The sequence below is a fragment of the Balaenoptera borealis genome (genome assembly GCF_965194805.1).
Source record: "Balaenoptera borealis genome assembly, chromosome: 10".
Taxonomy (NCBI): Eukaryota; Metazoa; Chordata; class Mammalia; order Artiodactyla; family Balaenopteridae; genus Balaenoptera; species Balaenoptera borealis.
The window spans coordinates 87,149,981-87,173,635 of NC_138874.1; the positions used below are offsets into that span (position 1 = coordinate 87,149,981).

At 44.2% G+C, this 23,655-nt stretch overlaps 1 protein-coding gene across 8 annotated transcripts; it reads right to left on the bottom strand.

Moving 5' to 3' along the window:
- Positions 1-697: 697 nt before the first annotated feature.
- OPALIN (oligodendrocytic myelin paranodal and inner loop protein) lies at positions 698-23,655 on the bottom strand. 8 transcript variants are annotated; one of them, XM_082406597.1, is made up of 8 exons: positions 22,283-23,655; positions 17,104-17,139; positions 15,223-15,348; positions 12,545-12,580; positions 12,178-12,382; positions 11,340-11,459; positions 9,422-9,478; positions 698-7,737 (listed from the first exon to the last, which is right to left on the bottom strand). In XM_082406597.1, exons 5-8 carry the CDS (start codon positions 12,289-12,291, stop codon positions 7,561-7,563), a joined length of 468 nt encoding a protein of 155 aa, XP_082262723.1. In that variant the 5' UTR covers positions 12,292-12,382; positions 12,545-12,580; positions 15,223-15,348; positions 17,104-17,139; positions 22,283-23,655; the 3' UTR covers positions 698-7,560. The 8 variants fall into 8 exon arrangements, with proteins under 8 accessions (XP_082262723.1, XP_082262720.1, XP_082262727.1 ...); XM_082406594.1 differs by having other exon boundaries at positions 12,178-12,580; XM_082406601.1 differs by lacking the exons at positions 12,178-12,382; positions 15,223-15,348.

The window sequence follows — 23,655 nt, forward strand, 5'->3', positions numbered from 1 at the left end:
ACACCCCCTCCTCTGTTAACCACTAGTTTGTTCTCAGTATCTCTGAGTCTATTTCTGTTTTGTTATATTCATTCATTTGTTTTATTTTTTAGATTCCACACATAAGTGTTACATAGTATTTGTCCTTCTCTGTCTGACATATTTCACTAAGCATAATACCCTCCAGGTCCATCTATGTTTTGCAAATGGCAAAATTTCATTCTTTTTTGTTCTATTGTTTTAAAGAACGGGAGGATTTGGATCCATATTCGTGGTTCGAGCACAGAGACCAGGGAAGGTACATCATGTTTTATAAGCAGCAACAAGGGTAGCTGATCCAGGAGCCAGAGCTTTTGTTTCTATTTTTTGGGGGGCCAGCACGGTGCAGCATGCAAGATCCTAGTGCCCCGACCAGGAACAGAACCCGCCCCCTCTGCAGTGGAAGCGTGGAGCCCTAACCACTGGACCACCAGGGAATTCCCAGAGCTTGTTTTTGGAATGAACTTCTGGAAATGAACTTCCCAAGCCTTCTTGTGCACGCTGAAAATGTCAAAGGGGGAATAAGAAGTTTTTGTTTTGTATGACAGAGGTAAAAACTGGCAGCCCATGGGACAAATACAGCCCATAGGTGTATCTTGTTTGGCCTTCACTGTGTTTTAGGAAATTTTTAAACTAGTGATCAGTGCTTAAAACCTCATAGAGTACATTAAAAAAAAAAAAAAAAAGGGATTTATAACTTCTCTCGGGAAACAATTCATGGCAACAATGGGCCACATTCCTACCTGGCATCAGGGGCTATTGCTGAGGGGTGCTGCCCTCCGTGGCTGGGCCGAGGTCTCCAGTTCAGCACCAGCCCTCAGGCATCAGCCACTGCCTCTCCTTTCAGGGTCTGAGCAGCTCCCTTAGGTGTCAGTGTTTGGGCTCATCCTCTCACCTGTGGAGTTCAGGAGTCCGAATGGTCAAAAGAACCCTTCCAAGTTACAACAATGACACAAGAGCTACTTTCCCCATTTGAGAGTCAATTTATGGAAGTTAGCCCGCAGGGAACACAGATGCGCGACAGGAATGCCACCACTCCCCCTGCCCTGTAGACATTGATAATCAATCCGTTGGACCCAGAACCTTCTCAACACAAGTGACTTTTCCAGGAAAGGCTTTTCCAATTTATCGGGTGAAAGCTTTTTTTTTTTTTTTGGTGGCAAAATATATGTATCATAAATTTCACCATTTTAACCACTTTTAAGGGTACAATTCAGTGGCATTAATTACTTTCACAAAGTTGTGCAACCACCGTCACTATCCATTTCCTGAACTGTCTCATCAGAACTGAACTGTCTCACAGAAACTGAACTGAACAGTCTCACAGAAACTCTGTGCTCATTAAACAATAACTCCACACTCCCCCTCCCCCCAGGCCCTGGTAACCTCAGTTCTACTTTCTGTCTCTATGAATTTGCCTATCCCAGGTACCTCATGTAAGTGGAATCATACAATACTTATGCTTTTGTTTTGGGCTTGTTTTGCTTAGCATAATGTTTTCAAGGTTCATCTATGTTGTGGCATTTGTCCCTTTAGAAGGCTGAATAATATTCCATTGTACATCTAATATACCACATATTATTTATCCATTCATCAGTTGATGGACATTTGGGTTGCTTCCACCTTCTGGCTATTGTGAATAGAGCCACTATGAGCACTGGTATCCAATATCTGTTTAAGTCCTTCCTTTCAGTTCTTTTGAATATAAACCTAGAAGAAGAATTGCTGGATCACATGGTAATTCTATAATTTTTTTGAGGAACCACTGTACTGTTTTCCATAGTGGCTGTACCATTTTGCATTCCTGCCAACAGTATACAAGGGTTCTAGTTTCTCTACGTCCTTGTCAAGATTTGTTCCTTTCTTTTTCTTTTTTTTTTTTTTTTTTTTGGTTTTTTGTTGTTATTTTGTTTTGCTTATTTTTAATGAGAGCCATTCTAGTGGATGTGAAGTGGCAGATGAAGGCTTTTTGCCTATCCTGGAACCAAAAGACAGTTCAGGCTGAAAACAGTTATACGCTGGACAGGGCTTCAGGTATATGTACACGTGTCACATCTGGAGTTGCTGGCTAAGGTGAGCTGGGGAAATGGGGGGGTGGGGAGTGGACAGCAGCTACTTCCACTGAGAAGTGCCTCATGGTCTGACATCACATGGCAGGTCATGTTCACAAGCCTCAAATCCCCAAATCCACCAAGTTTTCTCCTAGTACCTTCCACTGCCCCAGTGTTTCCCGAGTATGATATTCAAGATTATTTAGGTAGTATGTAGATGAATACCTTTGTACTGATATAATAAAAAATATTCACTGAGTGCCTACTAAGTAACTCATTTTTCTAGGCATTGGGCATGGAACAGAACAAAACTCTCTGATTCTAAGCATGGAGGTTATATTCTAGAAAGGTGTTTATTTTCATACATGTTACAAAAATAATGCTTTTCCATTTATAATAGTGATATAAAGCTTCCCTTCTGAGTACACTTATTTAAGTGAGAAAAATGAATCAATGTAGGGGAAAACATTTAGTAAATATTACCAGTGGGATGGGGACATGGCAAGAATTGGGAGGGAAGATAGAGGAGCACAGGGGGCTGATGTTTGGGAAACGTGCAGGTGGCCTGCTTACCTTCACTCACCAACTGCCCAGCGCTGATTTTCTCAAGGTCCCCACCACACAAAAGCCCTAGGAGGTACGTGATGGAGGAGTTTCCCCATGAGAACAGCAAAGATTCTAACAGGGGTTCTTGAGGTAATTTTCTTATTTGGAAAGCCTTGTTAGGAATTCCACAAATTCCCTCTGCTAAAGCTTCACACGAATTTTTGTTCTTGGCCAGAATTTTATCAATTAAGGTGACGACTATTAATTGGAACTCAGCGCTCCCCAGTGCCTCCTGCTTTGGGAGCAGAGCGCCCTCTGGTGGCAGACAAAAGAACCTTCGGCGGCAAGTACAACATAATAGCAGTTCAAAGAAGCCCAAGAATATTGAACAGGAACTTGGAGACATCCTAGTCCACCCCTCTTGTTGTGCAGGTGACGAACCAAGGTCTTGAGAGAGGCCCTGGCCTTCCCAGAGTCACACAGTTAATGCCAGAGTCTCTGTTGATTCGGCAGAAATTATGCACACAAGCCGGGCTCCCCTCATTACTAGCTGTGTGACCTTGGACAAGTTACCTAACCTCGCTGAGCCTTGATTTCCTCTTTTGTGAAATCAAGATGACAATGGTTTCTCCCTTTGCATCTGCTAGAGGATTAGATGAGCTAACACTTTAAAGTGCTTGATCTGGGATCCTTTGGATTGTGAAGGACCAAAGAACAAGTTACTTTCCTTGGGGGAAGTGACATTTAAGTACACTGCCAGTGCTTCACTTGCAGTACTTTATACCAGTAAGTACCAACCCCCTGAAGCCAGAACAGGAGGTGGTGAAGATTAGGACTACAGTCCTGGCTCTTGGACCCCCAGACCAGAGCCTGTCTTGACCTGACCAGCACCAGCTACGCCTCCTGAAACTCTCTAGGCACCAGGCTGAGGGTGACAGGAGGCAAAGGTCCTGTCCCATGACTCTGGAGTTTCTTGGAAATCAAGGGCTACTTTACAGGGACTTTCGGGTACTCACCGACCTTTATCTCTTACGGATAGATGGAAGCTATAGTGGGAGTCAACTTTATCTGTTATGAATGCACTTTTTTTCAATTAATTCACACCACTGTAAGTATTTCAAACCCTTCCCTCCAACATGTATATCAAAGGACCCAGAACAGTACAGAAACCCACCTCTATTATCAATTAAACTCATTATCCTTTACTCTTTCTGCAAACTTAAATCATCCCTCAAAAGCAATTTGCTTTATAATTTCCAGGACCAATAAAATTACCTTTGTAGACACCCAGTTTTCTCATCTGTAAAATGGGCATAAGTAACATCCACACAGCATTACCTCCTGGGTTTGGTGTAAAAATCAAACAAAATAACGAATGAAAAGTGCTTTGAAAACTAAAAAGTGCTATAAATGTAACAGGGATTAGTCTTTTTCATATAATCTGGGCATCGTTCAGGCACCTGGGGACTGCTTCCCAGAAAGGCAGGCATACGACTTAAGAAGACAAATCAGTCCTCTCATACGGGCTGGCACTGTAAATCCAAGGACAAGAATATACTGTTTTAAAGAAATCCAGCTCCTTTGCTGAAGTTGGAAACAAGGGAGACTCTTCATGACCCTCACTGTGGTGTACTTGGATTCGAATGGCACTGTGGCCTGCAATCCATTTTGCATCCTACATGTCCCTGGTATGTAGGGGATAATATTTTCACAAGAAACCAGTCTGAAAGTGTGTCCAGTGTTTTAGCCTTCCTTAACCCTGTGGCAGGAGGCAGAAAGAGTGAGGTTATTCACCTTTACCATCTCTACCTTCTTGCTGCAAAATTAATGATGGCGAAGATGATAATGATGATGGTGATGATGGGGGATAGGATCTCCTTTGGAGGCTGAATGATTTTCCAACATGATGCATCGAGTGTGAAGTACAGCAAAACTCCCACTCAGCCTTCTTACCTATAATTCTTACCAAGTATTCTTAGCAAATAATCTCCATGACCTTCATGAAAACAGGCATCTATATAGGAAAGGTTAATTTTTTCCCTCCATTTTCCTTTCTCTATAGAAATATAATCATGAAACTAACAAGGCACAACCATTACTAATTTCAAATCAGTTTGTATTAAAGGTGTGGCAACAAGACGCTTAAGAAAGGTTGAATTTGACATCTTTGTCACTAACCTTCAACTGTAATTACCACTGTTTACATTTAACTGTTGGGAGGGTGTTGCAGATCCCTTTGAGAATCTGAAGGGAATCATGGAATCTGGCCCCCGAATAATAATTATGCATATAAAATTTGCATACAACTTCACGGAATTCACATCTTCCTAAACTAGTTTTAAAGGAATCCTAATTTTGCCTCTAGTTTGGGTAACTCGCCCATCATTCTTTGGGGTAAAATGCTTTTGCAGTACACGTGGTGTTGGGAGCTTTTCAGGTCTTCAGGTCAGGCTGACACTGAAAGCCCTTGAGAGTGGATTTCATTCTACATCTTAGGCACTGAGTACATGAATCTATTTTTGTCTGTTTCTAACTTCTCCAGAGAAAGACTGCATTTGTCCTTCTAGGACACCGATCACATTCCCATGTCCTCTTGTTCTCCTGGCAAAATGCTGAATAAAGAAGGAGAGATTTTGACTCTGTGTGGCTTGAATGCTTTAAACAAACAAACAAACAAACAAAAAAAGCTTAATTGAGGTAGAATTGACTTTCAATAAATTATATGTCTAAAGTGTACAATTTGATAAGTGTTGATGTGTAATACACCCACGAAGCTATCACAACGATCACGATAGAGAACATATCCTTACCCCCCAAAATTTCTTTTTGGCCCTTTGTAATCTCTCCCTCCCATCCTTCCTCACCCCACCATCCCCAAGCAACTGCTGATATGCTTTCTGTCACGATTGATTAGTTTGCATTTTCTAGAATGTGACTGGCCCAAGGTCATCCCAACGCTAGCACCGACCCTAGGTTGGGGGGCTGGAGCTTCTGACTTCTGGTTTCACCATTTTCCTCACAACGTGGGCTGCCCTCTGTGAAGGACTGAACATCTCCATCACAAGCCCAGCCAAGAAAGTGCCAGCACCAGTAATATCCCTGGGATACCCTTGATTCCAACCCCAGGGTCAATGTCATATACTTTAATATAGGCGGAGAAACACCATAGACATGTTGAAGGTCCACAAGAATGATCATTTTGCTCTTCACTTTATTCTAAAATGAGTTCTTGTGCATCATAGCAGGAAAAAAATGACAGAAATACTGAATCTAGCTAATTTAGTAGAAACCATTTAAAATAAAGATACTAAGTAATGGATTGCAAGTAGAATTAAAATAAATGATCCAAAATACAAGTCTCACTTTACAGACTACTAGCAAACCAAAAATTTTAAAGGCACTTCCTTAACTTGAAACAAGACATCTTTAAAAAAAAAATTACAGCAAGTATCATACCTAAAGGTAAAATGTTAATCATTCTTTTTCAGATCAGAAACAAAACTTATTCACTTGCCTGTTTCCGTTCAGCCTCACAACACCCCTAAGGGTAGGAGGAAGAAAACGGCTATCTCCATTTTGTACATAGAGAGCTAAGGTCCATGATATGCTCCAGAGCTCAGACCTGTGAGTGTCAAGGCTAAGGCCACAGTCATGTTCTCAGCAAATCCAAGGTCCTTCCCAACGTGTAAGAGAAGTATAAGCACCTGGATCCCTGGGCATGTCTGCTTAAAAACGGCCAAATCTGCTTGTTAACGTGACTAGACTCAGTGGACTTGGTACAAAACTGAATTTCACAAAGAGCTTTGAAGAGCATGTGTTAGCGTGTGGCAGTGATTGGATGTGTATAACCTGTCCTTGGTTATTTGAAGAAGAGGAGGTGTGTTTCTGAGCAATCAGGGTCCCCGTGTGAGAAAGGAATGTTTCCACAGCATTTCAAGGAGGCCCATGGAGCTGGTGGGTGGACCCCAAGATGCCCTGGACCCAGGTTCTCCCACCAGGAGACCTGGCGTGCTCACAAGCAATGGACCTGCATAGGGGAACCAGGACTCCTGTAAGCCTCCTCACAGAAGCGACGGTGACACTGTCCATGGGCTCCCCTCAAACGACAGTCATGTTGCTACTTGGCCCATCCCTTTGGTCCTGTGTTCATCCACTCAGAGTCCTCTTGATCTTTCTTCCTGCTAATGAGTTTTTCCCCATGATGGTCCAAGGACTTGGGCCTTTCTCTCCACTCCCGCAAAATGGGTATAACCCTCATTTCTAATAATCTTTTGAAACAACCTCTGCTTTCCCTTCTCCCTATTTACCCTCCGTGCACACGCACCCACACACAGACACAGAGCCCATTACAGAATGGGCTCATACAGGGTATCCTTAGATACCCTCTGATCACAAGTGGGAGTGATGAATGACGCAGCAGTGGGCTGCCCCTGTGGTCAGGGAACTTGTGGTTCCACATGGTTTCTACCCTGAGTTGTTCAGAAATAAGGAACTGCTTCTCCTCACACATCCTCTGTACGTTTCATTTATATCCCAACTTGCACCATGCTAGCCTTGGCCAACTTGCCCATGGAAGCCAGGTCTGATGGCTCTTTTGAGAAAACGGATATGAAAAAAGATGAGGAGGCAAGTCACTGAGAAATCAAACCCCTTTCCCCAAATCACAAAGTAAAGCAAATCCCCACCGGGGTCAGGAGCAGGATCCAAGGGCTCCTTTTGGATGCAGAATGACTTCACTGCTTATTAAACCACAAGGTCTGAGCGTTGGAATGAACCTTATCAGATCTGTTCCTTGAAGAGTAAAGTCAACCCCAAAGTTTTCCAGATCTGCAAATGAAATTTGGATTGGTTAAGAAGCAGCGTGGCGTCTCTCCTCACTCCAAGCACAAATCCCTGTGTGCTTAGCTCTGTTCCAGCTCCAGATCTGCTCCTTGGCTGTGCTGCATCACTCCAGGCTCAGTCTGGGAATAAGCCACCACAATCCCCTCCTTCTCTCCACTTCGACAGCAGGACGGTGAGTGTCACGAATGGGCTTCTCACTTCCTGAAACAGTCTTCACGTATATGTGGGCTTCTTCTGCTCCCATGATATTCTTCTCCTGTGTGGGTAACCTCCTAGGATTCTTGAGAAAACAAACAGGTTTAAAAAAATATATATCAAAGACTTTTGCTTCTGGCCAAGTTGGAGTAACAGCAGCCAGACTTACCCTCCCACCTGAACCAACCAACCATCAGACAAAATGTTTGGAACAAATAGTTTTCAAAGCATTGGACATCATCAATGTGATCATTGATATGGTTGGGTTTTAATCTACCATCTTCCTATTTGTTTTTTTGTTTTTTTTTTTATAAATTTATTTATTTTTCTATTATTTGTTTTTGGCTGCATTGGGTCTTCCTTGTTGCAAAGGGGCTTTCTCTAGTTGTGGCGGTGGGGGGGGCTGCTCTTCCTTGCAGTGCACGGGTTTCTCATTGCAGTGGCTTCTCTTGTTGCGGAGCACGGGCTCCAGGCGTGCGGGCTTCAGTAGTTGTGGCGCGCGGGCTTAGTTGGTCCGCGGCATGTGGGATCTTCCTGGACCAGGGCTCGAACCCGTGTCCCCTGCCTTGGCAGGCGGATTCTTAACCACTGCGCCACCAGGGAAGCCCTTCCTATTTGTTTTCTATTTGTTCTATCTGTCTGCTGGTACCTAAAATTTTTTTCTGTCTTCTTCTGTATAGATTTTAGAAGCATCTTATTGAGTTCCATGAAAAATATTTGTTGAGGTTCATTGGAATTACGTTTATTATATAGATCAATTTGAAGTTGTTTGATATCTGTATACTATTGAGTCTTCTTATCCAGGAGCATTAAATACAAACTCCCATTATTTAGGTCTTACTTAATATCTTTTACTGAAGTTTTACTATTCTCCATAAAGGGATTACAGGTTTTTGTTAGATTTATTCCTCATCATTCTGTGTATTTTTATTACCACTACAAAATGGTATCTTTTGAAAATTACTTTTTCTAATTAATTGTTATTGATTTTTAGAAATGTGAATTACTTTTTAATATTGATTTTATATCCAGTAAACTTGTTAAAATATCTTGTTAGTTCTATTATTTTATCTGTAGATAATTTGGCTTTTCTATGTAGATAATCATATCATCTGTAAATAATGACATTTTTGTTTCTTCTTTTCCAGTCTTATGCTTTCTACTTCTTTTTCTTTTTTTTTAATCTTTATTGAGGTATAATTGACAAATAAAATTGTAAGATATTTAAAGAGAATAGTGTGATTATTTGACATACATATACATTGTGAAAGGATTCTCCTGCACTGAGTGAATTTCTACTCCTTTTTCTCATCCTGCTGCATTGACTGGGGCCTAACATATAATATCAGATAGAACTGGTAACAGTGAGCATCCTTGTTCTGTTTCTGATCTGAAAAAGAATCATTAACATTTTACCTTTAGGTATGATATTTGCTGTAATTTTTTTTTTTTAATGTCTTGTTTCAAGTTAAGGAAGTACCTTTTAAATTTTTGGTTTGCTAGTTCACATCACAAATGGCTGTATAATATTTTTGAATTCTCTTCTATGGAAATGATCACATGATTTTTCTCTTTTACCAGTGAAATAAGTGATATTAAATTAATTTTCTAATATTAAATAAATCTTGAATTCCTGTCCAGCCAGTAAAAATATAATGAGAACCTCCTTTGTGCTTACCCTGTACTTCTCCTGTACACCAGAGGCTTTAAGACCCTTAGCTTGTTTGCCATGTGAATGATGTATAGTGTTTATAACCAACAGTTCTTACCTCAGCTATCCTGGGACTGTCATAGATTTCTGAGATTTCACAAGGCCTCTCACTTTCCTAAGTTGTTTTTAAAAATAAAACAAAATAAAGAAGAAGAAGAAATGAAAGGTTACAGTATTTGCCCATGACCATGATTAAAATCAGCGGTTCTTAAACCTGGCTGCACATTAGAATCACCAGAGAGCTTTAAAAATAAAACAAAATAAACAAACAGATAATAACTACCCCCTCCCAGAAAAAACATAAACAAGAGATATCACTGTGAATTACTTCAAAAATAATCCAGGTTGACAGTGTGGAAAAGTGGGTGGAAGCGGAGACGAAACAAGATTGGCTGTTGTTAATAACTAGATTCATTATACTATTCTCTCTACTTTAGTATCTGTTTAACGTGATCCATCATAAAATGTTGGGATATTTTTGGTACCAATGCCACAGCTCTATCATTCAGAGATTCTGATTTAATTGGTTTTGGTGGTTAGTATTTTCATAGCCTCCAAGATGATTTTAAAGTGCCCTGAAAGATTGAGGAACCATTACTTAAATAATACCACCAACAACCACAATATTTCTTAATATATTTAAAGTTTACAGCTTGTCAACACATCTTTATACCCATGATCTCTTTCCATCCTTACACCTCCGCTTACCTCTTAAAATAAGTTGGGCAGGGACTTCCCTGGTGGCGCAGTGGTTAAGAATATGCCTGCCAATGCAGGGGACATGGGTTTGGGCCCTGGTCCAGGAAGATCCCACATGCCGCGAAGCAACCAAGCCCGTGCACCACAACTACTGAGCCTGCGTGCCACAACTACTGAAGCCTGCACGCCTAGAGCCCGTGCTCCGCAAAAGAGAAGCCACCACAATGAGAAGCCTGCGCACCACAGTGAAGAGTAGCCCCCGCTTGTCGCAACTAGAGAAAGCCCGCGTGCCACAGTGAAGGCCCAACGCAGCCAAAAATTTTTTTTTTTAATTTTTTAATTAAATAAATAAGGTGGGTATATTTTTTTTCTTTTTGGCCGCACTGCGCAGCTTGTGGGATCTTAGTTCCCCACAAGGGCAAGGAGGGATTGAACCCTGGCCCTAGGCTGCTGAGACCACGGAGTCCTTACCACTGGACCGCCAGGGAATTCCTGAGGTGGGTAGTTTTTATGACTCTTATTTTGGAGTTGAACTAACCAAGAAACAGAAAATGTTAAGTCACTTGTCCAGGATCATATAAATCATACAGTGGCAGAGCCAGGGTTAGAACCTACGTTTTTTACTCCCCGTTAACGCCTACCACTGTGAGAACAATCAGGAATGTTCATAAATAAGGATGGAATTAGAGCCCAGAGTCCACACAACACAGTTGTATCACAACCATGGACCCTGGCTGGACATGGGTCAGGGTGGCCCTTGAATTCTGAGCCTGGTCTCCAGAGCAATCCGGTATTTGGATGGGGTGGGGTCGGGAGATTCCCTTGTGACTGATGTGTGTTCAGAAGTGGGAAAAGGAGAAAGATAGATAGAGTCACATACTCCCGGACGTATCCCTAAGATAGATGCCTCAGGGTCTGTTTGTCTCCCATCTTTCTTAAGATCACCTCCATCCTCTTTGTGAAGCTTGTGGCCTTGTTTCTCAAGGTTAGAAAACACACCCACTGTACTGATGTGTTTGCCGTAGCAACAAACGTCCCTCTCCGCTGCTATTTTTTGCCACCCCAAATACCATCCTCACGTGACATAAGAGTTGTGTGACAAATCAGCTCTGCCTGGAGAATAATGTCATGAGTCTGAGACAGAAATTGAGGCACAGAAACATCCACCACCTTGTCCTCAGAAAACAGATATGGGTCCTGACACCCTCAGCCCAAAGCCAGTTCATCAAATACCGACTCTTGCCAACACGTCCAGACCCAAAGAAGCTGCTAATCACCTCGGTGGACTCACTGCTGCTTCTTCTTTGGTGAATCAGAGTAAATAGTAAGGCCACCAGCAGGGCTGTGGCCACCAGGGACGGGATGCCAGCTGCTAACCCAAGAGAGGGTCCACAGTCCTGCACAGAGAAAATAGTCAGGTTCTCCCGGAAAAAAGGAAGAGTTCGGTTGATTAAAAGTAAAACAAAACCCTACATGGACCCTAAGTATCGTACACAAAATCAAAAGGGTAATGAAATACAGTGAAAAATTGTTTGCAGCGTACATGACAAACGGCTCATTTTCATAGGAGTTAATGTACATAGTTTAAATCAATTGGAAAAGGGCGATAATTCAGTAGAAAATTGGACAAATATATGAACAGGCCATTCCTAGGAACAGAAATACAAACGTTGCATCAACATAGGAAGAGCTAAAATACAGTTCAAAGCAACAATTAGATACCATTCTTATCTATTAGTCTGGCAAAAAGTAAAAGGTTTTAGTGTATCCCACACCATTTTGATATGAATTTTTTAATTTATTTACACTAAATGCATGAGCCAATTAATTTTCAGACTCCCATTTTGCTTTGATCTGGGTGGAAATAGCCATGCTTGTAGCCCCATAAGTTTTCAGATTTGCAGATTATTTGAAAATACCAAAGATAGTGTTCAGAATCCCTACACATATGCAACTGTCATATAATACTGGATTCTTCATTTTTGGGGGGGTGATTTTATTAAAGAATGACATAATACATAAAAGTATATACATTATAAATATACAGCTTGATGACTTTTCACATGATGAACCCACCCATGTAACCAGCACCCAGATGAAGAAACAGAACATTACCAGCCCCCCAGAAACCCCTCGGGCTCCGTTCCAGTCACTGCATGTGTAACCTCTATCCTGAAATCCATCACCGTAGGTTAGTCTTGTCTGTTTTTCAATGTCATCTAGATGCATGTAGAAAGTATGTAGTCTCTTGTGTCTAGCTTCTTTTGTTCAACACTTTGGGAATCATCTGTGATTTTGCGTGTTCTCCTTCCCTTTTGAACTAAGTTGGTCATAAGAATAATAGTTGAGGAAGATCCTGTGCTTGGTGACAGTTCACATATCAAAATTTAATCCTCAAAATGAATGCATGAGATGGGTACAGCATTATCCCCGTTTTCTAAATGACCAAACCAAGGCTCCATAATTTAAATGATATACTTACTGCTCCTTTCCCACTGGTAACAGCTGGGGAGGAAGTCTGGGTGGAAAAAGAACATACATCTTAAGAAAACAAAATCTATAGAATGCACATCACACAACACAGTCTGTCCAAGGTTAAGCTGTAATGCCTAAAGTACATCCCTTTGCTAAACTTTCTATTAAAAACAACTGCCAAACAAAGCCCTCCTTGATTGCTTCCCAGGTAAGAAGGAATAAAATTGGGTTACAAGGAGAGAGAAATCAGAAATTCAGGTGAGGTCTTCATTATTCACCCTGTGGATGTGCCATAACAGGTTTCAGAACTCAAAAAGTTTTTCTCCTGTCCCAAGTCCCCACACCCTTCCCAGCATACTTTGGGCCTACTTGTCCCCATTGCTAGAAGGGAAAAAAGTTAAATACCCAGTGGAAGCCAGGCTCTTTAAGGAGGCCTTATTTGTTTCCAAACTGCAATGAAGCAAATGGCTTGGGCAGGTATCTGAAGTTGTGAATTATCCATGCTCCTGGGATAATTCTACATTGAATGAGTACAGTACATGTTCCCATTTCACATCTCCACTCAAGGAGGGGCACTGGATTTTACCCATTTATGAGATATTTCAGATGAAAGTCTTACCTGGATCAATAAATCTCAGGGCACAGAGTTCCACATTAGCAACTGACCCGTGTAAGCTATGCGAGGTGGTGCCATGTGGGGTTAAGAGCACGAGTCCTAGGCTCACACTAGCCGGAATGAAATGGCGATTTCTCCACTCACAAGCTAACGAGCCTCATTTCTTCATCTATAAAATAGGGCTGTGAGTACCTACCTCTAGGATTGGTAAGAGGATCAAATGAGCACCGGGAGTATAAGCTTTTGTCATTCCTTTAAACTTGGCAAAGCTCTGGCCAGACCTGTTATATACTGAATATTCTCATCAACCTCAGTGAGTACACTGAAATCCCAGGGGCTTGGACTTTTGACCGTTATTGTCTCTATTTTACAAAAAAAAAAAAAAAAAAATCCAGATCTCAGAGAAGTTATAGGTCTTCTCCCAGGTCTCATAGATAACCATAAATCTAACCTGAATGTGCATTCCAAGCCTAAGCCTCTTTCCCAGAGAGCTCCCATCAAAGGAGAGATTTGCTAACCAGGTATTGACACTTGGTACTTAAATGGCTACAGTTTTTAAAAATAGAACTACCATATGACCCAGCAATCCCACTGCTGGGCATATACCCTGAGAAAACCATAATTCAAAAAGAGTCATGTACCACAATGTTCATTGCAGCTCTATTTACAATAGCCAGGACATGGAACCAACCTAAGTGTCCATCGACAGATGAATGGATAAAGAAGATGTGGCATATATATACAATGGAATATTACTCAGCCATAAAAAGAAATGAAATTGAGTTATTTGTAGTGAGGTGGATGGACCTAGAGTCTGTCATACAGAGTGAAGTAGGTCAGAAAGAGAAAAACAAATATTGTATGCTAACACATATATATGGAATCTAAAAAAAAAATGGTTCTGATGAACCTAGGGGCAGGACAGGAATAAAGACGCAGATGTAGAGAATGGACTTGAGGACACGGGGAGGGGGAAGGGTAAGCTGGGACGAAGTGAGAGAGTGGCATGGACATATATACACTACCAAATGTAAAACAGATAGCTAGTGGGAAACAGCCGCATAGCACAGGGAGATCAGCTTGGTGCTTTGTGAGCACTTAGAGGGGTGGGATAGGGAGGGTGGGAGGGAGACGCAAGAGGGAGGAGATATGGGGATGTATGTATATGTATAGCTGATTCACTTTGTTATAAAGCAGAAACTAACACACCATTGTAAAGCAATTATACTCCAATAAAGATGTTAAAAAATAAATAAATAAAAATTTAAAAATTAAAAAAAATAAATAGCTACAGTTTTACCGAAGCGCAATCTCACCCCACCCCCACCATAAACCTGCATTTACCTTAAGGGTTCTATTTCTCAGGGTGATGCCAAGAGTTGCATATCGTTTTGGGTAAGATGTTTTGTCTTCAGGTTACAGAAATTTACTTGGGCTGGCTTTGGCCCCCCAAAATGAGTTACCTCTAAGGATTCAGGAGTACCTCATGGAGCCCATGGGCAGTGGGAATCTGGCCTCTCTAGGGACTGAAGCTGGGGACCGGGAACTTGTCAGGACCAAAGCCATCCCTCCTGGGATCTCTCCATCACTCCTGGGCAGAATAGCCTTTCACCTGTACTTTTCTCTGCCTGTTTGCTTCCTTCTTTCTCTCTCCAGATGGATTTTTCTGCCCTCATGAACACCTGCTAATCGTACCAGCTAATGCTTATGGAGAACTTACTATGTGCCAGGCTGTTCAAGTACTTTTCCTGTATCAACTCATTTATTCTTCACCATAGCCAGTGAAGCAGGACTATAACTATCCCCATTTTACAGAAGAGAAGAGTGAGGCACAGAGAAGTCAAGTAACTTGTGCAAGGTCACACAGCCCTAAGTGGCAGATGCCGAGTGGCCTGGCTCCAGGGTCCAAGCTCTTAACCGTTAGACTACTCTGCCTTCCATGACCAAATGCAGCATCCCAACCCAGTTTTTATACTTGACAGTTCAGTATGGCCCAGTAGGGGCTGATTTGCATATGTGGCCCTGTCCCCAACTCCCTACAGAGAAGCTCTCATGAGCTGAGTATCCACCTTTCCCCACTTCCCAGGGCTTTGGTGTTCCCAGTCATCCAGCTGCACCGAAAGGGAAGGGTTCTATGGTAGAAATATAACTGCCAGGTAGGGTGGCCAGCAGTCCTGGTTTTCCACAGAAATTGCCTAGGTGGTAGCACATTCAGTGCTAAAACCAGACAGTCCCAGGCAGGGTGGGGTGGCTGTTATCCTACATAGGTTCAAAGGGAGGAGGGACAGTTCTCAGAGAAATGTGCTGTGAGGGCTTCCCTGGTGGCGCAGTGGTTGAAAATCTGCCTGCCGATGCAGGGGACACGGGTTCGAGCCCTGGTCTGGGAGGATCCCACATGCCGCGGAGCGACTAGGCCCGTGCGCCACAACTACTGAGCCTGCGCGTCTGGAACCTGTGCTCCGCAACAAGAGAGGCCGCGACAGTGAGAGGCCCGCGCACCGCGATGAAGAGTGGCCCCCGCTTGCCACAACTAGAGAAAGCCCTCGCACAGAAACGAAGACCCAACACAGCCATAAATAAAATAAATAAATAAAAATAAAAAAATAAACAGGAGCTGTTGTTTAAAAAAAAAAGAAAAGAAATGTGCTGTGAACCAAGGAGATGCTCCCAAAGTGATGACTAACAGCATAAGGGCCTCCCTCTCGACCCGTTCACCCTCACCGCCCCAAGCAATGGCTTCTTGCTTCTCTGAGTTTCCTTCGTAGGCTGGGCCAAGCCTGGATAAGACAGAACCTGGGGTCTCTACGGACATGCTGCCTTTGAGCAGCCAGGGGGAAAGTGCCAGCAGTGGCCATATTAAAAGGTTTTGACAGGTAAGGAGAGGGATAGGGGAATTTGTCTGCAGACAACAGGCAGAGGCAGAAGCAGGGGGCAGAGTGAGTCAGGGAGGTTGAGAAGGCAGGGCCGCACCGGGAGGGTAGAGCAGGTGCCGGCGAGTCACGGACAGATGTCAGGGCCGCCACTGTGGCAGCAGAAGGCCGGCAGTGAGTCTCGAGGTTCTACCTTTCTGCTGCTCTCCAGAATGATGCCCCCATGGTACAGTAAACACGACCACGGGCTTAAGCGTCCTCTTTCCTGGCGATTCAGTTTATTCTCTTTGAATAACCATATGACTTTTCAGAAAATTTTGGCACAGCCAAAACCGCTGAAAAACTGGGCCAGGAAAACACCTGGCTCCATCACAGCAGCACTTCTGGTCAGAAAACAATCCTGGCGTGTTATCTCTACACAACACGAGAACAGAAGATGGAGGGTCAATTCTGGACTGAAACGGTCCACGATCATCAACTGCAAATCTCCATTTGGACTTGCAACTAAATGTCACAATCCAGAGCCATAAAACATTCATTCTTCTTGACCCAATAATTCCCCTTCTAGGCTACATTCTAAGGAAATCAGCTTAAGTGCTGACAAGGATTTATCTATACCTACATTTATCACAAAATCATTCCTAATAGTGATTAATCACTTAAAGAAATAATTCACTTGAAGAAATATCATATGACCACCCTCAGTACGGTTATAAAGGTGGATGGAAAACATTTATCATATAAAATTATGGGTAGAATAAGAAGACCATGGTACAAAAGCAACAAAAGTCAAAATTTATGTAGAATCAGACAGGACTGGAATTAGTGTCCCCAGTGTTTTCTGCTGATGGCAATTTAGCTGTTTTGGTTTTTTGCTGTTTTCCTTTTCAAAATGTGTATTTATAATTTTTATAATCGAAAACATTTCTCTCAGCACCCCCCAGCTCTTCGTAGTGCCTTTGACACCTGTGTAACTTGTTGCTCCACATGAGCTTTGTGTGATGGCATCCTGGAGGCCCAGGGTCGACTCTGCATTGATCTTTGCTGACCTGCCTGGTGAACGGGGACTGCTGTACTCACCGTGTTGGCCGGCAGTGTGAAGTTCAGTGAAAAACTCTGGAAGAGAGAAGGAAACATTAGAGCTCCGAGGAATGGTCAGCCAGGCTCCTCACTCCTCCACCAAATGTCACTGACCCTGGCGGATTCCAGGAGAATTTACTGACCCACAGGCTCGGTCAGTCCCAGCCTCCCCTCCCAATCTTGGCCCCAAAAGACGGCAGGGGAGCAGCGGAGCCTGAGGTCATGAGTTCCTCCCTCAGCATCAAGGTAGTCTTGGCCTCTCTCCTTTTCCAGGTCCTCAACCAGGGCCGATTAAGGGACCAGCCAGTGAAGCTATTGCCTGAGCAGTCCTGACCCAAAAGGGCAGCAGAAACATTACTAGAAGTTCAGCAGAGTGCTAAAAATTGTTTTTTCCCCTGGAATTCCTTTCAGGGAGGAAACTGTGTAAAGTGATGGCGCTTTCTTCTTGGGGTGGGAAGTAAGACCCCCCAGGGGCTCCAACAAGAACGCCTGCTCCTTCAACCCCTTCCCAGGGGGAGAAGCTGAGGAAGACAAGCTTCTGTTTTTGCAGAGTCCGAGGCAGGGGTTCCAGGCTGGAGCTGAGCTGGTCAGAACGACAGAGGAGAGGCTAACCCTCTGGGCCCTCCCCTCACTCAGCACCCAGCCTTACCTCTCCCCCAAATATGGCATCAATATTTCAAGATTGTGGGCTCAATGGGACACCAACATGTTAGCCTGCCCACGTGCCCACCTACCCGGGTCAGACCCTGCCCAGGGCCTCCAGTGGCTCCTTCCTTCTCCCTGTCCCCACCTCCTGTCACTCCAGTTTGGGCTCTTTGATGCCAGTTTTTCCAGGCTGTTCTTTACCCAGTCCCTTCCCTGCCTGGATGTGAAAAATGGGTGGACTTTGCTCCAACTCAGCTGGCGACGCTTTCTGCCCCTTGTTCAGGGAGCTGAAGTTTCTACTTTCCGGACCCCTGCCCCGGCCCCCATTCGTGTCCATCCCTCCTGGCTGGGCTCTCATTCAGCCCCAGCCTCCCTGGTTCCCCACAGCTTGGCTTAAACTCCAGCTCCTGATCTTCCTGAAGCCTCCCAAGACCTGGTTCTGTCATTCTAGAAGCAATGTGTTTGCTAAGTTTTAAAATTAAATGCTAGCCAACAATGGGAAGATTGGGAAGGATTAGAGAATCCTAACATTTCAGACCTGAGGTGCCTTCAAGATCATCTACCTCAGAACTCTCTTTTTTTTTTTTTTAATACATCTTTATTAGAGTATAACTGCTTTACAACATTGTGTTAGTTACTGCTGTACAACAAAGTGAATTAGCTATACATATACATATATCCCCATATCCCCTGCCTCTTGCGTCTCCCTCCCACCCTCCCTATCCCACCCCTCTAGGTGGTCACAAAGCACCGAGCTGATCTCCCTGTGCTATGCGGCTGCTTCCCGCTAGCCATTCGTTTTACATTTGGTAGTGTATATATGTCCATGCCACTCTCTTACTTCATCCCAGCCTCCCCTCCCACCTCGTGTCCTCAAGTCCGTTCTCTACATCTGCGTCTTTATTCCTGCCCTGCCACTAGGTTCATCAGTACCATTTTTCTAGATTCCATATATATGTGTTAGCATACGGTATTTTTCTCTTTTTGACTTACTTCGCTCTGTATGACAGTCTCTAGGTCCATCCACCTCACTACAAATAATTCAATTTCATTCCTTTTTATGACCGAGTAATATTCCATTGTATATATGTGTCACATCTTTATCCATTCATCTGTCGATGGACATTTAGGTTGGTTCCATGTCCTGGCTATTGTAAATAGTACTGCAATGAACATTGTGGTACATGTCTCTTTTTGAATTATGGTTTTCTCAGGGTATATGCCCAGTAGTGGGATTGCTGGGTCATATGGCAGTTCTATTTTTAGTTTTTTAAGGAATCTCCATACTGCTTTCCATAGTGGTTGTATCAATTTACATTCCCACCAACAGTGCAAGAGGGCAGAACTCTCATTTTACAGAAGAGGAAGCTGAGGCCCAGGGACTCCTCAGAAATTACCTCACGGATAAATGAGAACAGTTGGAGCTTATCTCTTAAAACAGGCCAAGTGGGATTGGTCCATGTGACTCAAATCCAACCTGGAAGATGGTTCTAGAGGCAATAGTCCCAATATATGCAAAATTGTTGAGACACCTGTTTTAGCTAGCTTTCTGGAAGGTTGGAATTCAGAGAGGTTAATGAATGAGAAATTCCCTTGTGAACTAAAAATGTTTCAAGCACCTACAATGTATAGTTCCCCCTACCCCCTGCCCCAGAGATTATATCTTTCAATTAGGATGGCCCCAGCCAGCCAGCACGCTTCAGTGGCGACTGTTCACTTCTCTGTCTCTTAGCAACAGGGGGCCCTCACTTTATAGAGAAGAAAATCGATGATGAATTTGAACAAGTTGCCCAAATTCACACGACTGGGTCTTCTGGTGACAGCCTCTTTCTACTACATTACAGGCTTCCTCAGGACGCCTAGAGTTTCTGCAGAATAATTGGAGCCCCCAATTATTCTGCACCTCCTCTTCCAGGACAGTATTAGGACAAGAGGGACATCGGGGCCACCTTAGGTCAGGGTCTTCCTGCTCAAGGGACCTAACCACTACCTTTCATGGTAATGCCAACTGAGCCTGCAGAGGACACTGGATGGTCTCTGCATCAAACGCAGCTGCCCAGAGCCTTATCTCATCAGTGAGCACTGGGTACTGATGTCAGCAGGCCCAGGACAAAGCTTCCTTTGGGGGGACAGCAGAAGGAAGGAGCAGCGACAAGTGGGCCATTGCACGTGCTGTTTATCAACATTTGGATGACGAAGGTTTTGGCTAATTTCAGAAAGACATTTATATTTTGTAGAAGCACACTACAGCACTCTCATGGAAAGAAAAACATCACGTAAATGTGGGTGGAGAAGAATCTCACGCAGTGTCCTTTAGAGAGGCAGCTGGGTGGGGCAAGGCAACCCTGGGCTTGGAGCCCCCTGATGTGGATTTGAGTCCAGACTCAGCCACTTAGTAGCTGTGTGGCCTGGGGAAAGTGAATCAAACTCTCTGGTCTCCATTTCCCCACAACAAATCTATTCTCCCAGGCACTGTTTTTCCATCCTCAAAACAGGGATACTATTAACTAAGCCCAAAGGAAATAATGTCTGTGGCAGCTCTTTTGAAACTATAAAACACTCCAGGTGGAGGATCACGTGGTGTCATATTCTTCATGGCCTAGTCAGCACAGAGCGAGGCACAGGGAAGCCCCTGGGAAGATCTTGTTGGATGGAATTGTCTACATGGATTAGCAATATTCAAAGTACTGGGATTTGGTGCAAGGCACTCATTGCTAGTCTAAGCACTATGTGATATCTACATAATGGTTCTGAAGGTACATCAGGATCTCAGTGGCTGTCACTCATTAGGAGTCTGCTGTTTGTGATGGGAAGGAGGGGAGACGGGATAACCACCAGTCACTGTTATGAGTGAGTGGTCACACGCTGTACTCATAACCTCCCCACAAGGGGAGCGCTCTCATCTCCACACCATGGCTGAGGTGACCGAGACCAGGACAGTTTTCTCAAGGTCCCCAGCTGGTAAGTGGGAGAGGCTAGATCACAGATCTTCCCAACTCCAAAGCCTGAATTCAACTCCTTTTTTTTTTCTTTTTTTAAGTTTTAACATCTTGTTAAAAGACTTTCAAGAGGGCTTCCCTGGTGGTGCAGTGGTTAAGAATCTGCCTGCCCATGCAGGGGACATGGGTTTGAGCCCTGGTCTGGGAAGATCTCACGTGCAGCGGAGCAACAAAGCCCGCGAGCCACAACTACTGAGCCAGCGTGCCTACAGTCCATGCTCTGCAACTAGAGAAACCACCACAATGAGAAGCCCATGCACCGCAATGAAGAGTAGCCCCCGCTCACCACAGCTAGAGAAAGCCCGCGTGCAGCAACAAAGACCCAATGCAACCAAAAATAAATAAATAAATAAAATAAAATAAATTTATTGGGGAAAAAAAAAAAGATTTTCAAGAAACAAGAATGCAGAGGGCGTCTTCTTTAGAGGACAGCCTTCTTCCTAATGTTCTGAACCCTCCCTGAACTGCCCTTTCCTCAGGAACTGGGTCCTGACTGTTGAATTCTGACCCCCGAGTCTCTAGTCTGGCTACTCCCCCAGCTCCTAGTAGCTAGAAATGCAGGTTCGGGATCAGGAGAGCCCTTCCAACGTGGTGCCAGCAGGCAGGGCCCCTCCGCACCCCCTGAGGCCTAGAGGTGGGAGAGGTCACCACTCTAACCTGAAGGTCAGCCCTTCAGTCCTCCTGTTGCTCACCCCCCCATCCTACATTTGTTCAGGTGTTCATGCTTCTAACAGACTTTACTCCTAGACGTCAACTCCTTTTAATAATCTCTTTAAAAAGGAATCACAGAAGCCTCTTCTAACTTACCAAGCTTCATTCGACTGAGTCATAAGCAAACGTGTATCAAGTCAATAAGAAAGGTGGAAGGTTTCTGATGCAACTTATGACTCTCCCTGTTGCTGATCATGTAGCAGAAGGCAGACTGAACAAATAAGGATAAAGGCACGGGTCGGACCCATTGTTTCAACTGGGAACTGAATTTAGCTGAAACATTTACTTTGCACCCTTGTATGTGGGGTTTTAAAAACAAAACCTTAGGGCTTCCCTGGTGGCGCAGTGGTTGAGAATCTGCCTGCCAATGCAGGGGACACGGGTTCGAGCCCTGGTCTGGGAAGATCCCACATGCCGGGGAGCAACTGGGCCCGTGAGCCACAACTACTGAGCCTGCGTGTCTGGAGCCTGTGCTCCGCAACAAGAGAGGCCCGCGCACCGCGATGAAGAGTGACCCCCGCTTGCCGCAACTAGAGAAAGCCCTTGCACAGAAATGAAGACCCAACACAGCTAAAATAAATAAATAAATTAAAAAAAAAAAAAATCTTAGTATTAAAATATAAGATGGAATCAGCAAATACTAGATAGAATGTTTTTAAATGATTGTACATTGGAAAAGAATTAAAAGCCAAGCTCCTTAACTTCCTTGCCCCAAGGGTACAGTTATATTTGAATTAGGAGATGTCAAATTTAAAAGTCAGGGGATTGCTTTTTATAGAGAGAAATGAAGGTTAAGTAGAGGAAAGACGTTGACTCTCACTCACCATTTCCGACAGCCTCCCGAGAGCTTTCTCCAAACACTGCCCTCAGCAAGCTCCTTTCTTGCTGGTGTTATTGGCTTGTGTCTTGCATTTGTAGGAACATCCAGCTGGGAGAGCAAGGGTGACAGGAGAAGAGGTGGCTCCCAGAGAGCTCTGGCCAAGCCATTTATGGTCAGGGGAGTAGCCGAGTCTTTGGCCCACCCCTTGGGGAAGATGGTCTCCTGCTTCATGGCCAATGTGTCAGGGCCAGGTCATCTACCTTCGTTGTCTTCATTTTCTGTCCTTTTTACTTTTCAAGCCCCTTCCTTGGTTACACCTCCATCTCAGCAAAGAACCCAGAGCTGGCCTGAGAGCTTGGCGACTCCTGCACCAACATCTCTTTAGAAACAATGGGTTACACAGGCTGGGGGAGGCTGGCCACTCCACCTCCAGCTGCCAGGCAGTGGCGTGACCCCCGTCCCAGCAATGATGGGGTCAACACATCACCAGCGTCGATGTAGGGGCCTGGGAGATGGGGGCTGGGGCCCGCTCTGTGTTGGAGGCTGTAGCTGCCTCAGTGAGCACACGCCTTAGGCAATGAGCCGCGTGGCGGTGAGTTAGTTTCACCCCCTTTCTGTTCTCACATTTTGATGGGGAGCCTCACAGAGCTGGAGGAAAGCCATGAATGTGGGCTGCCTTATAATTCTTACGAGTTCTTTGTTAGGAGTTCGCTTCTTTAAAACAATGAAGGAGTTGGAGTCTCATGTCAACAGAACAATTAAAACCAATCATTTGGTCATTTCAATGAGTGCATTCATTCATTTACTCAACAAATCTTTTTGACAACTTCTCGATGTCACGTATTATTCTGGGCACTGTCCTGGGCTTGGTGATAAAGACAAATGAGGCCCGAACTCTTAGGGAATGTATGTTCCAGCGAGGCAGACAGACAACAATCAGAACAAAACAGCAAAAAGCACTGTGGAGGAGCAAGCAGGGTGTCAGGGAAGAGTGACCGGAGCGACCAGGAGGCAGTTGCTTTAGACGTCTCTGAGAGCTGACACTTACGATGGACTTCCCTGGTGGCGCAGTGGTTAAGAATCCGTCTGCCAATGCAGGGGACACCGGTTCAAGCCCTGGTCTGGGAAGATCCCACATGCCACGGAGCAAGTAAGCCCGTGCGCCACAACTACTGAGCCTGCGCTCTAGAGCCCGTGAGCCACAACTACTCAGCCCACGCACCTAGAGCCTGTGCTCCGCGACAAGAGAAGCCACCGCAATGAGAAGCCCTCGCACCACAAAGAAGAGTAGCCCCCGCTCGCCGCAACTAGAGAAAGCCCGTGTGCAGCAACGAAGACCAACGCAGCCAAAAATAAACAAATAAATAAAATTAAAAA